At 40.8% G+C, this 15,581-nt stretch overlaps 1 protein-coding gene across 2 annotated transcripts in view; it reads left to right on the top strand.

The window, feature by feature from the left end:
• Nucleotides 1–15,581, top strand: part of LOC124175753 (discoidin domain-containing receptor 2-like) — a 109,163-nt gene extending 93,582 nt beyond the window's left edge. For both annotated transcript variants that reach the window (XM_046556247.1, XM_046556248.1), the window contains 8 exons: nt 3,595–3,736; nt 4,054–4,211; nt 5,307–5,605; nt 6,812–7,003; nt 8,071–8,163; nt 10,302–10,443; nt 11,668–11,817; nt 13,022–15,581. In XM_046556247.1, the coding sequence (XP_046412203.1) occupies nt 3,595–3,736; nt 4,054–4,211; nt 5,307–5,605; nt 6,812–7,003; nt 8,071–8,163; nt 10,302–10,443; nt 11,668–11,817; nt 13,022–13,183 (1,338 nt within the window). In that variant the 3' untranslated portion in view covers nt 13,184–15,581. The remainder of the gene's footprint in view (nt 1–3,594; nt 3,737–4,053; nt 4,212–5,306; nt 5,606–6,811; nt 7,004–8,070; nt 8,164–10,301; nt 10,444–11,667; nt 11,818–13,021) is intronic.

Raw genomic sequence — 15,581 nt, 5'->3', positions numbered from 1 at the left:
CCTCTTTTCTCCTCGCAGCTCCTAATTCTGCTCTCGTCGCATTAGCCACCTGCTACCCCCGACATCTTGTCTGTCTTGCAGACCCCCTTGGAAAACATACTATACGTAGGTACCCTTATAGGACAATGCGCGTTATACACACCATCCACATCCTCCTACACGGCTGTCCGTCAACCCTCAGGAAAACCTGTTCGGGAAAATTTTTCGTGCGCCTATGGTGCGTTCCAAGCCAGCCAACTCGCTGCTAAGCTTTGATCGTTTCGATTTTAGTAATGAAGTTGAAGTTAGTAACGTTATTGTCTATTCCAATGCATGTATCGGAAAATCCTTACTTTGCATTTTTAGGATTATCCGAAATTCAGTGAACCATGATAAACAAAATTACTCATATTTTGAAAATCCAACTCCTAAAAAGTCGTGCTAAAATTCCACAACGATGATTTTTTCTTACCGATGTTCCGTTACGTTAACGTTACTGTCTTCAGCCTCGTTTTTAGTTTGGTTCAATCTTTTTCAGGTGATGATAAAGCCTCTAGAGCCCAAAATTTTGATGTCCCCTTTTTTTTTTTTTTGTTTTTAATACGAACGATTTTCAGGAATAAAGTATATTCAAACGTTTTTACAGTTTAACCGGTTTTTTTTTTCTCCGACTCAAAAGCACGTTTTTCACACCGACAATTTCAAGGCCGACCTTTGCTGAAATGGCGTTTATTTTTTATTCCCATCGCACTGAAAATTCTCTCACCTACAAAATCAGATGAAAATAAAATTTAGCAAGAAATACCGAAACATTTGTTTAATTAAATAACGTCAATTAATCCAGTTTTTTTTTTTCAAAGCTAGTTGATGTATTTTGGAATAGTCTTTTTTTAACTTGAATACTTAAAATTGTTCAAAATCTATAGATCCATAACTTTGCATAGGCTACGATATTTCTGGAATAGGTATAACGAATTCGAAGAACGGAACGTAAACTCGGTAACACATAAACTGCAAGATTAATAGAAACGCAAAAATATGGTTAGACATATACGCAGAGTCGCGGTTTTAATTCAGCATTATTTTACGTTTATCTCGTTCGGTGTTCATTTCGTTATTTTGTCTCAATTTCTCTTTTTCATTCCACTTTTAGTTAGTTTTCTCTCTTATCAGTTCGGAATTATCAGAAGCGTAGGTAATATTCGCCAAGGTAGGTAGGTACACACGCAATATAACACACACGCGTGAGCTTTTTGCCCCTTGTAAATAACCCCGTGGTTTGAAACGATTCGATAAAACCACCGACCAGGTCACACATGCACATTACGTAGAGTATAACAGCGTTACACCCACACGACGAGTGCGAGTGGGTGAATGTGGATGACATGGAGATCGAAATGGCGCGTGAACAAACAGCCATATCCGGTTTTACACCTATGTACAATATGATAATACAATATCGCTGCTCATGCACACGTCCATACAGCAGCGTGCGCAAAACGTGAGGTGTTGGGGTAGATTGAAAACCTCGCACCCCTCGTTCTTGGCCGATCTACCATGCAAAGAGAGAGAGAGAGAGAGAGAACAGGGTGTATGTATCTTTACCTACACTGTACGCAGTGAACAGATTTGGCTAAGCACATAGACATTATATAACGGGTGAAAAGGGGCGAAACACCCCGAAGCGTGCGCAAACTTTAATCTCGGACGTAGGTACGCGGGGTTAACGGAGTTCCAGCTATTGCAAAAAGGTATGGAGGGGGGGAGGGGGTGGATAAAAGGGGGAAGACGACTCGCTTCCGAAAGATACAACTTGGCCAACAACCATGAAGTCGAGAAAGAGAGAGAGATAGAGAGAGGGGGAGCGGGAGAAGAGTTTTGCGGGCTCTAGGAGGGGTGGGTGGGTGGGATGCTGCAGAATCCTGATGGCTAAGTGGTTATCTTATCTTAACGGTCCGTGGCCTCTCTTCGTCCCTCACCCCCGCGGCGCTAACGCGCCCTAAACGGAAATTAACACCACCACCACCATCACCACCACCACCACCACCACCCCCGAAGAGAACGCCAGTCGGTTGTCGCGTCGTCTGAGAGCTAACACAAAAATCAATGGGCGTAGCGATATGATAACCTCGAATAGCCGGTCGCATCGTCTCGCCCTAAACGCTACGCGACGCCATCGTTATATATATATCAAACATAACATAAACACCGTGGCACCTTATCGCGAACCGACTAACTCACCAATTGTTTGTTATAAAAATGTTAATTTCCTACGAGAGGTGCCCAGGCTGACGAAGCCAGAGATCGCGACTCCTCCTCTCATTCGTCTTTCATGTCTGTGTTGTCGGTACGAGGGAAACTATAAACCCACACCGTTTACAACACCCTTCGCACCGATGACGTAGATAAATACCACAGTTTCTCCTTCGTCTTCGTCTCGTTCCGCAGGCGCCGACAATAAACGAACTTTTATCACCCAGTTTTCCGATTTTATGCGTTAAACATTTTCTTCCAGAACGGTCATTCCGGCTAATGAGCACAACGAATTCAATGATAAGGGATCACTTTCGCGTGGCTTAGTTTTCCGGTGTTTTATCACAGGAAACCAGATGATATAAATATAGTATACCTGTAGCCGCTTCTTCAACGATGTTGGATATAACTATCTGGCTCTTCGATCATCTCCTCATTTGTCGAGGGTTGTGTAATGGTGATCTGCTGGCCTTAGACTGGTTGAAATAATCACGACAGCAATTGTACGTAACTATGATACACAATTTTTTTTACTTGTGGTCTTTATGCATTTTCTTTACAATGGTGAAATTGTACGTAAAGTTTTCTAGTGTCGCTACGTCTGTTGTATACAAGGAAGTCGTTCTCTAACTAACTCTCTCGGAGTTCTTTAATAAGTTTCTGAGTGAGAGTTGAAAATTTTCCAAGGGTGTAAATTTGCTAGTTCCCGTTGATTGGCGAAAATTGTTCAAGGAGATATTCTGAGTCGAGAAGTGAGAGTTTCGAGGGTTGGAGTTACGATCACCGGTTTGACGTGTCTCAACAATAGACGGCAGGGTGTCGGAAAGTTCCGTACACACCGTACTAAAGAAATTTGGCAAAACGAATGTTTGATGCGACAGCGAGAAAGATGAGGGGAAAATGTTTACGAAGGGTTAGTTTATGTTCATAGGCTGTCTTCTTACAGATGCCGAAGTAACGTTACTTTCACTTTAACCCCAGGACCCTACGCTTCTTTACGAAACAAATAACCTACACATGGGGTACTTTGGAAGGTGGTTTCAACCCCTCAAAGTGTTTAATGGCGGATAAAAAAAAATACGTGTCGCTTAGCTTTCGGTCTACTATCGCATACATATTACAAAAGACATGAAATCTGAGATATCGACTTGGAATACCCTTCTTGATAGTCGAGCTAAGCGTTGAGCGTGATTGTGAGACTTCGACTTACTGCCAGGGCACCTTGGGGCCGAAAATCATTGCCCCAAGTGACACGTCACATCCGGCCCAGACGGCACATGTCGGCAATCCGAATCCTCTCCCGTATCCCGCCGCGAATAAGATCCGGGATCTGAACCGACGCCTTTCCTAATTCTTTCGCAGGTCTGCGTCGAGGATACGGCCCAAGGAACGGAAGAAGCCCCGGAAGACAAGGGTCCGATCTGTCCCCCACTTCCGCCGCAGTACCATTCCGCAGTCTACAAAACGTCACAGCCTCGGAAGACCTGCCTGGACTATGATCCCGGTCAGTATTCCAGCGGGATTATCCTGTCCCCGCAAATTTCATTCTGCGGGATAAAAATGATCGAGGAAAAGTGGTGGGGTGTAATTCAACGCTCGATTAATTACCCGCTGACGATTTTTTACCACGATATTTAACGTAAATACTTTTCATCGAAGATTTTACCCTGGGAGAGTGAGAGCTTTACCCTGAATTTGTGAACGCGTCAATTGGAGGATTAAAAAATTCACCCCCCCCCCCCCCCCTTTTCCTTCGCTCTCCACCCGAGATGAAAATCCGTATTTCCCGGAGGATTGAGTTCATTATTTCTACCGATGCAGAGGGACTCACGGAAATACAGCAGCCGGTGATCCCGCTGCTGATGAACGCCGCAATCAATATTTCAAGGCCGATTCCACCTGTCGACGAGTACCAGTCTGATCCACCGCCGATACCACCGCCGCCTGAAAAGTACTACGCAAGCACGGAAATACTGAAGGTGAGTCGAACTTGCACCGGCGGATAATTTCCCGGGAATTAAAGCTCGGCGCAGAAATCAAGGGATGCGAATTTAGCGGTTGGGCGATGAGCTTTTCACAAACACAGTGACCGTGTTGAGGTTGATGAAAGTTTTCTTACTCGTATTAAAATTTGATACTGATTAGATTCGTGAAAATTTTATCTTAGGCTTATGGTTAATCGGACATTATGTAACAAGGGAATAAAGTTGAAGCGTTATACCCGTGGATGCGTTTACCGCCTGAACGAAACGAGCGAACGATACTGGAGGAAATATAGTCTCATATTTCCCGACAATCTCATATGTGCCGCAAATGCGGGAAAAAAGTACTACTTTTCTCCCACAGATGAGGGAATAAAGTTGAGAGGGAATAATATGCCACTTTTATCCCGTTTATCAGGTAAAAAAAGTTAAAATTATGGTTGAATCGGGAATAAATATAATACAAAATCATATCGGTGAATATTTTTAGCGATGTAAAGTGTAATTGTATAAATTTCAGTTAACCCTTTTAGGGTCACATTTTCTATCAAACAAATTTAGAAAATCATAGGTGATATACAGGTTTAGGGGTCGCTGATAACGATTCTGAATTCAGAATTACGAAATTCGAAATGTTGTAGCAAAAATTCATTTTTAAAAATTTCCAAAACCTTTTTTTCGAAAACTAGCGTACGAAAAATTCTGAAAAATTATATACTACGAAACTGTACATGGAGAATAGGAAAAAAATGTCAGAGGCTTATTCATACTTAAGGGAATATCGCCGAATAATCATTTCCGTTTGCAGATAAAATATCGCGTTTCAGGATCTGTATTTTTTTTTTCTTCTCGTAAACAATACGTGAAAAGTGCGGGGTGATGGGGGTGAATTTAATATACCCATAGGAGAGGTCGGCAATAAAAGTAACACGTCGAAAGGGGAGGAGGGGGAGTAAAAATTTTTCATTTAAAACTATGCGGGCCGAGTTTTCCGCGGCTAATGAGAAACTGCAGCGGGAAAACGTAGCCGTCAGGTTACCCAGGAATTTTGGCAAAACTGCGAGGGTAAAAATTCGCCTCGGGCTGTTGCAGAGCCCCCTACCACCCCTCCCACCATCCCCTACGCCCCCACCAAGCGCCAAAGCATCGAGCAGCATGACGAGCTACAGTCCGGAGGACATGCTGACCGAGGAGGAGGACGAGGAACTCGGGATATTCGACTTCCCCAGGGAGCGGCTCAGCATCGTTGAGAACCTCGGGAACGGCGCCTTCGGCGAAATTCACCTCTGCGAGGTTGACAGGTTCCCGGGGTTCGACGACGTCTTCAGGTCAGCTGGCAGCCACCTCGTTGTCGTCAAGTCCCTTCGGCCTGGCTCGTCCGAGACTCTCAGGTTCGTATGTGAGCCGGGAATTAAGATCGTCACTGCGGAAAATCGTTCTTGCGCTGTTTTGGAATTTTTTAGGAAATTTGGGTAAACACTTGAACCAGAAAAATTACTGGCTGGTCGAAAAAATGGGGCGGGGTTGAAATTCCGAGTTTGAAAAGTTCCGAAAGCACCAAAATCTGAATTTTTTTCTTTTCGAATTCTAATGTAAAGAACTCGAACTTTGACGAAGAATCAAAGTTTCGAATGTTCCGATACTCGACGGTCGAAGTCAAAGTTTCAAAAGTACGAAAATGAGTAAATTTAAAAATCTGAAACTTCGAAATTCCGAATGATCGAAGATTTTCAGTTCTGTGAATTTCTGGATCGGTGAAATTTCACCACTTTGATTTTTAATTCTCGATATTTTTTCGTTCGGAATCCTCGTCCCTCTGATTTTCGGTTTTCTGGATTTTTCACACCCACTTGTTGAGTAGACTACGCTGTGTGAGTATATTTTAATTTTTGGAATCTTACTCCGTCAAAACTTTAATTTTCGGAACTTTGCTTTACCGTAACTTGAATTTTCGTAATCATGTATTTTTGAACTTTACGCCGTCGGCTTTCCGACCGTTTGAAACTATGTTATTTCTCAAAAATTTGTTTCTCTACATCAAGGTTCGCCACCAAATAATTCGGACTTGGGCGCTTTCGGAACTTAAACCCCGTCCCCGAAAAAGTGTTAAAACTAAAACGAGATAAAACGGAGCTTCAACCCTTCCAGAATGCTTATCCGTTCAAGTGAACGTACGCTTTGAAAATTTACAACAAAAGTTTCGCTGATCAGATTTCCTTTTAAGATATAGATTTTGTCAACAGTTGCAATACCTTTCTGAAAAAAAAATATATTCCACTGTCTCACCTGATTCGATCATGTTTTCAGTCGTGCAAAAGTGCATGTAACTTTTGTCCTCGTTTACAATTTCATGGACCATACATATAAATTCAATTTCTTTTATTTGTAAAATAATAATCATGTTTCTATCGTAGTCTCAAATATTATTGTGGTTTAAATGGTCGATCGGTAATTGCCGAGAATATAATTCCAAGCTCCCTCGGTTGAGATCATTAACCGGAAGTGACCGAGCGCCAGGTTCCAGATTCGTGAGGAAAGGACAAGGGTTGGAGAAATCGTCAAGCCTCCGGGGTAAAATATCCTGAAATAAATTTCAGGGTAGAATTCCAAGAGGAAGCAAAGCGACTGGCGCGTCTCTCCGACTGGAACGTTTTTCGATTGCTCGGTGCCAGCCTCGAGGACGATCCGATGTGCATAGTCCTCGAGTACGGAGAATTCGGCGACCTGAATCAATACCTGCAGAGTCACATAGCCGAAACGTCGAGCGTTCAGACCGCCAAAACGCTGAGGTAAATCCGATATTCACCAAAATTGTCCGAGCGTCGAAGCTTATTTATCATTCAACGCCTTCCCGAGATCTATAATGATCGAGCCAATCCTCGTTTGGCTAATTGCGATTACTGCGCCTCGATTCGCGTAACGAGACGTTAAATCACGCGATTGGATAGACGATTGTACTTTTTTCAACAATTTTTTCTTTTACATTTCATCCGAAATCAATGAAGCAATTACAACACAGGTCTGCGAATGAAAAAAAGTGCACAAGTTTTTAAACTTTTTTTTTACATAGATTTTTACTGATTGAAACATGGAAAAATACTCGAAAAAATTTCATCGCGTCAGGTGATTTTTTCTTCAACTCGTGTTTGTGGTTTCATCCAGAGTGAAACACCCATTTAATTTGAAATCTGCTATCCTATTCTTGATCATAAAAATCCTATGAAAAAGTGATTTCTGACTTTCGTTTAATTACTAAAAAACATCCCATAGACCTGAAATAAAATATTATTTTGCAGACCAGTGCAATTTTAACCCTCGGAATTTTTGATTTTATTTGTTTCATATTTTTTTTTTTGTCAACTTTTTCAGTTGATATATACAATAGCACCTCTGGAATCCCAATTTTTTCTTTCCAATCGAATCCTAAAACCTTTTTTTTTTTTCGTTTTTCGTTTTTCACGAGATTGTCGCAAATCTTTTCTCACATACCTATAATTTCAAACTGTACATTTAGACTCGGGATAATTTTTTTCACTACTCTCAATCGATCTCGTCGTTTCCGAGAGCTTGGATCAAACACATGCCCAGAGTTTTTTTTTTTTTTTTTTTTTTGAGGTTAAAAAATCGCAGACCCTCCGACGATTTTTCTTTTTTCTTTTTTCTCTTCGCTGCTCGTTAACATTCTAATCATGCCTGATTACGCGGATTACCGCAGACGTAAATTTTTACGAGGCACGTTGTCTCGGTGACCTGCAGCGTAAACATCCCCCCCCCCCCACCACCCCCTGACCCCGTCCGACCAACCCTCGCAGGTTATCCAGTTTCTTGCAAAACCCTTCGCTCCTGTGTTTTTCAGCTTTGGTACCCTGATGTACATGGCCACCCAGATTGCATCTGGCATGAAGTATCTTGAGGAGATGGATTTCGTTCACAGGGATCTCGCCACAAGGTAATAATAATAATAATAATAATAATAATAATAATAATAATAATAATAATAATTTCACTGAATGCATATGTACTTTAATTTTTTTTTTTTTGTCTTACCTTATTTGTGTACGCAAAGAAATTACAATATTAATTGTGCGCGTGAATTAAAAAGTAGCCCCGAAGTTTCTGAAAAAAAGGGTGAGCAGAAAAAAACAAAAGTTTACGAAAACACGGGTTGAGTAAAAAAAAAAAAAAAAAAAAAAAAAAACAGAAGAGGGATAGAAAAGGAGAATTCAGGGTCGGATTGAAAGTATATTAATTTTTGTATTTTTTTATTCTTGACATCGACGGGGCGGAACGTTTGACAGGTTCAGTTTTTGGGGAAAAATAATTTACGAGGTAGAAAATGAAAGCGCAAGGGGGGTTGGCTTGTGTGCCGCGTGGCGCGCGGCTCGTTGATTAACTGAAAGTGCAGAGAGAGAGAGAGAGAGAGAGAGAGAGAGTTCTGAAGGGGTGGAAAAGGGGCGGAGGAGAAGCCGGGCGGCAGGCGGTGGTGGGATCGCTTTATTAGAGTAGTCCATTGTTTTATCGCCACCCGATTAGAGGAGGGCCAGGTGCCGGTTTCGTCCTCCAGGATATCCCGCCACCGAAATCCTAGGCGTCCATAGCCGGCAGCGCGACACGCCGGCACCAAAATGGCGTCGGTTGGCTGGTCCCTGCAGGTCCATTTACTCTTTAATGGAGGCACGTGTTCGAATTATTAACTATAATCATAAACCCCGATTATAATTACCCCGTCGTTTGCCGTATAACAGTTGAACGCGATTGCGTATAAACGTCTATTTATGCACGTATGTGTGCCTACGGGGGTGACGTGTGTATACGTATGCAAACACTGATTGTATATCATATTATACGCAGACACGCCTTTGCGAACATTAACACCGAACTACCGTTACTTACGCGTTAATTGTTATGATTTATCGAGACCTAGCACGTGTCACCCTGCACGGTGCGGTTACTCTTGAAGGGGCTGCAAACACCCTTCGCGCCGTTTGGAGGAGAATTTTCTCATCGTTTCTACAGGGGATGAATTTCGTTGGGATTTTATTAAACTGTTTAGTATTTATTCCGATTTTCTTGATCGCTCCACGTTGAATTGTATGTATGTGTTCGGGTGGTTCATTTTTTAACTTTTTTTTTTTAAGGTACTAATCCAAAGATGTGGGATAAATATTGAACAGAAAATTATCGCAAGGCCTGGAGGAGGTGGGAAAATATTTAGAGATCGCTACCGATTATTGAAATATTTTTTATTTATTTTTACACGTACACCTTACGGACTTACATGTATATTAGTTTATCTTTTTTGTGTCGTGGTTCAATTAATCGTTCACCAATCAACGGCAAACTGCGCCTAACAATTCCGCAGTTGGCTGTTCTCCTCTTTTATCCGAAAGATTAATCGTCTCGGAGAAATTTGGATAACAGTTTTTCTCACCGAAACAGGATTATCGCATCACCTTGATGTCCCTGTTTCGTTTTCAGTAATGATTTTTATGAACGACGCTTAATTGGACAACGATACGTAAAACATAAACTAATATATAAGTCCGAAAGGTTTACACGTAAAAATAACTAAAAAAATATTACAATAATTGGTAGCGATCTCTAAATACTTTCCTACCTCCTCCAGGTTCGATGAAAAATTGTTTTTTAGCATTCGTCAAGGATTTTTTGAGTAGCACCTTGGAAAAAAAAAATGGTAAAAAATGAGCTACCCATTGGAACAAAACAGGGTCGTGCAATTGCTCGTAGGTACGAGCGAACGGGGTGAAATACCAATTAGCGTTGCAGCTCGCGCTAGAATTACGAAGTTTCGCGGATAGCGTGGGTATAATTGGATATGGCTAGGGTGTACCTGAAATGAGAGATACCTCAATTCGTTCGGTATTCGGTTTATTATACGTACACGTGTAGGAGTTTGTCGGCTCGATGCGACGTGGAATGCAACTTTTACTGCATACACGATGATCAGATACACACACGTAATAATGCAGCGATGCCAAAGCTCGAAATCGCGAATCCGACACGAGACGCAGTAACGAAGGTGCGAAATTCCCGATTCTAGGATATTTCCAACTGTTTTTTCTCCAGGAATTGCCTCGTCAATCGAGGCCATGGTATCAAGGTTTCCGACTTGGGACCAGGACGGAGACTCTACGCTGCAGACTACTTCCGGATCGACGATCGGCCACCTTTACCCATCCGCTGGATGGCCTGGGAGTCGATACTCCTGGTAATTTTGCATTTCGTGTCTTATTGTTAGTCTGTAGAAACGTCCAAGAGCCATTCGCTTGGAAGTCGAAGAAACCGTTTCTATTCTTCGACATTGATTAGAAGTCACTACGCGCAGTTGAACACGCAAAAAAAAAAAAAATACTTGCGATGACGGACGATCGCGAATCGCACTTGGGCCAAAGTCCGGTTGAATCCCCTCGATCCGTTGCTCGCAAATTGATCCGCAATGTCTGCGGATTTTCGCTCTGGCAGCGAGTAGAACGAAACAAAGGTAGAAAATGCCAGGGATTTTAATGCCGAAAGTTCTTGGGTTGATTTCCGGCGTATCGGGTGTCGCAATTTGTGTCGAACGATCGTCTCGGTGAAATTGAATTCCTCGTAACACGATCCTCGAAACAAAACTAGAATTATTAGACAGATATTCGCCGTTGAGGAAAATCTAATGGAAAGGAAAATTCGGTTTTCGAATTCTGCGTGAAACGACGATCTGTAAGCCAGATGCTCCGGGTGCCTTTTTCGAATTTCCGCGTTTCGTAACCGTATATTATATTTATACACTCCATCAACTGTGCGGGTATATGCGATATGTATACATGCAATATACATGTATATGTATGCGAAAACTACCCTCGTGTTACATTTAGCATACATTTGCATACACAGGCTAGCTCGTCGAGCTTTTGCTTCAAATTGACTATGTCATTAATGTTTCATTATGGCCCATTATTTATCCAGAAAACCCCATTACGTCGTACTAATGAAACGCATCTGGCATCCGTGCATTAAATATACATACGTATATACCTACCTGCCTCGTGGTTACGTAGGTAGGTCATTATATTTCCAACTAACGTCAGAAAATCAAGTATAAAAGGACTTTTCTCGCAGGTATCCTGAGAATAATTTTTTCGCGATTTTTGGTAAGCTTTTTACACGACGTAGATGGCGCAGGTGTATCACAGACACTATCGCTAAGGCACAGGCACATGTACACGGAGATAAATTCGTTAAGTTGGCCCGGAAACTCGGGACTAATTGGCTCAAGTTTGCGAAAGTATCAAGACTGTCGGGTAGAAGGAGGATGAGACGAGGAGGAATTATTTCCCCCGAGTTGATCCTCGACTCAAGAGTCAAGGATGCTGCGGTCCTGGCTCTTGAACCCGCGGAAATTCCATATACTCGGTGGGAAACACCGCTAATTGATACTCCGGGTATAATTCAGGGGAAATACACGTCGAAGAGCGACGTCTGGGCGTTCGCCGTTACACTTTGGGAGGTCCTCACCTTCGCAAGGGAACAGCCATTCGAGGAGTTGCCCGATTACCGCGTCGTCGAGAACGCGACCCTCTTCTGCCAGGACAACGAGAGGCGGGTAAGTTTCGGGAGGTCAGGGATATACAGGCAATGAAGATATGCCGGTGGTGCCGATTTCCGGGTGAACGGACCTTGACGCGAATCGAAAGTCGGGAGTGGAGAAGAACCATCCGTTCGAACAATCAGGGACGCATCTAACGTAGGGTCCAGTCACGTTGTTCTACGGGCATAAATCTGATATAAAGTTAAATGTACCAGTTATCAACCCTGTCCCAATTGTTGAAATTTTTCTGGTTCTGTTTGTTTGATCCTTGGTTCTAAGATTACCAAAAAATGAATTTGTGATGTCTAGCAATTGGTTTGACTCATCGAGAAATTCACAATTTTTGCCGTCGATTTATGATTTTGGAAAATGGAAAGGTCAATGGTTGGGTCTGAACGAATCAATAATTGGTACACTCACCTACCTTAACGAAGGTTTGGACGTGCAGCCTCAGGTCCATTGATTTGATATTAGTTGAAACGACATTTTATTGACCTGACCTAACCTCACCTAGACTAACATAACCCGATCTGACCTGATCTGATCTAACCTAACTTAACTTGACCTGACCTAACCTGACCAAAGTGGTTGATCACTATTCAAAAGTGGCAGACGTCGACTACGATTACATGAATCACACGTGACTACACATATTACAATGATTGCCGAAAGACTGTAAAGATTACACGAAAATTATACGGATGGATTGCAAAGAGATTGCAAAACTCACAAAGATTTTATACACGGTAAAGATTACAAAGATTACCCAAAGACTGTAGAGATTAGACGAAGATTACACGGATTGCAGAGATTACAAGGATTACAATTGATGACGGGTGATTACAAATTTTACAAGGATTCCAAGAATTATAAAGAGTAACGTGACGAATACAAAGAGATTACAGAGATTACCTGAAATATTATGTAAACCAGATTACAACAGTAATTAACCCCTTGTTTAAACAATAAATTTCAGTTACAGTAACATAATTATAAACGACTCTGAAGAGATGGTATTATCGAATCATTTCTACATTAAAAAAAATCGGATCGTTTAACCGATTTTAATAAACTGGGGCATATTTCGTTCGTCAATGACTGTTCGTGTTTGGTGTATCCTGAATTGTTGAATATATTCTGTTTTATCTCCGCTCCCCGAGACTTTTGGAACGCGGATAATATTCGGTCCCGTTCATCTTTGTGTAACGGGGTTTTTCAGTTCGTCCTACTTCCGCTGCCAAAAAACTGCCCCAAGGAGATTTACGAGCTGATGCGCGAGTGCTGGCAGCGTGGTGAAAACGACAGGCCAACCTTCCGTGAGATCCACTTATTCCTGCAGCGTAAGAACCTCGGTTACAGGCCAAACAACAACGTCACCTGATACAGAGAGCTGGAAGGCTGGAACCTGATTCGGCTTTCGATGATCGGAGAACTAAACGGCAACTGGATGCAGTGGGGATACCCTAACAATTACCCCTAAGCTCTTAAAGGGGTCAAGACTGGACCAATACCTTGTATCCTATCCCCGTAAACAATATTCACCCCCTGATGATATGCGTCGAGTCGATAGAGATCGTCTGCCGTCGCAAGATTTTACAGGGTGAATTTCTGACGACCGAACGGATCGGTATCCGTTAAAATCAAACGCGCATGCGCTGAAATTAAAGAGCGCGGCTGCTTGCCAGGGTGACCAACCGTCGCGAGCTTAACCTCAAAAATTTTCACAACTGTCGGTGCTGAGCGCGACTGTGAAAAAATTTTTGAGACTACGTTCTCGACCGTTGGTCAACCTGGCAAACAATTGCTATCTGAAATTTCAGCGCATGCGCGTTTGATTTTAACAGACGCCGGACTATTCGATCGTTAGCTATTCACTTTGTGGATTATAGCGTATACGGAGAGATGCTCGAGGATCTATAATGTTGTTCCTTAGTTTTTACTCTTCCTTCGATTATCCCGCGCAGAATAATCTCAGCCAGAAAAGCCACAAAAAATACACACCTGATTCACGCGATTAAAAAGTTCGATAAATGCGGTCATGCAAGCCGGTCGTTTTCTCCGTCTGCAGACGTGATGAACACCGTTATTAACCTCATTATTGTTGTTATTATTATTGGTATATCATTCATCGCAGGGTTAATTACTCAACCCACTGCGAAGAATTCGGAACGAACGGATTATGTTCAAGAAATATATGCCCGATTTTTTTGCCACGTTTTTTTTCTTGACAATAGTCATTTTGTTCATCGTTTACTTATGCATAAAAATGTTTTTAGCATGAACAAGCGGTTCTGTATACACGTGAATCATATCGCAGGATCTGAGATAAAAGATTCTAGCGTAAAAGCTAACAAAATTGTTGATTAATCGAACGTAAAAAGAATGGAAATGAATAAATTTAATAGGCAAATAATCGTTGCGAGGTATAATTGCAGCCGATATTGATAAGCCGTTGTAGAAAATAAAGACGAAGAATTGTATTGCAATAAGTTATAGATAATTATCTAATTCTTAAGCTTCAATAATGCGCTTAGCCCGAGTGCATGAATATTTGACAATACCGTGGTGGTTGCAGAATAAAAAAGAAATAAAATAAAATATATATATATATATATATACATATGACATAGTGTATATGAAAATATATATATATATATATATACACATATCTATAATAAATATTATATAAAAGTTGTTGACGAATGAGGTAAGAGATTGGAAATTAATAATTGAGGAGAAGAAGAAAATAAAAAGAAAAAAAAAAATTTACGAACGAATAGGTAAAAACATTTGGTAGTAGCGTTTTAGTAACATGATTAAAGAGTGAAAAAGGGTAGACAAAAAAGAAAAAGAAAAAAAAAGAAAAAAAAAAAACGAAGGAATTATAAGAAACACTTTAATTATAATACGGGGTAAAAAAAAAAGAAAAAAAAAACGGAATAAAATAGCTTAAACAAGGCTTACCTTATATACGTTTTATATTAAAACATTTTTACGTATATATATGTATATTTAATTTGCAAACGTGGTATCGCGTATATAATTCAAATTTATATATATGCACACAAAACACACACACACACACACACACACACGCGAACATATATATATACGATAAACATGACAACAATAATTATATTAACGTGAATAATAAACGCATACGTATACACATACAATATATACATGCATGGATGAATATGAATTGGGGTTAGTATAAAATGAATCCAAATATCGTTTAAGTAAGGTTTAAAGTTTCGCGTATATACGACACGTATACCGTACGAGTAATTATGTAATACTTGTAATGTCATGTTATTATACAACGACCAAAGAACCAACGACACGATCAATGATCGTGATATTAATTTTTCTACGATCTGTGTATATATATAATTTGATCGGTTGAATTATTGGTTTCTTACCTAAATTTTCAATTTCTATCGACAAACTTAGATGACGCTTTTTCCAAACCCGCGGTTTCATTCCATTTGTAAGTGTACGGAGTGACGCTAGAAAAAAAAACAAAAAAAATAAAAAAATAAATGAAAAAAAGAAAATAAAAACACTATGCGTTAAATATCGAAGAAATTTTTTAACGGGACGTATAATTTAAATGTGAAAAGCTTTGTATCCGAAAAGTGCGAGACGATATCTTCGATATGGGAATTAAAAGAATTGAAACGAAAGAAAAACAACAACAAAAGGACGGTACATATAAAATGGAAACGAATAAAAAAAAAAAAAAAAAAAACACCGATGTTCGAAAATCGTACATATCC

This window comes from Neodiprion fabricii, chromosome 2, assembly GCF_021155785.1.
Source record: "Neodiprion fabricii isolate iyNeoFabr1 chromosome 2, iyNeoFabr1.1, whole genome shotgun sequence".
Lineage (NCBI taxonomy): Eukaryota > Metazoa > Arthropoda > Insecta > Hymenoptera > Diprionidae > Neodiprion > Neodiprion fabricii.
Note: the sequence above shows the minus strand (reverse complement) of the source record. Positions and strands in the feature narration are given on the sequence as shown.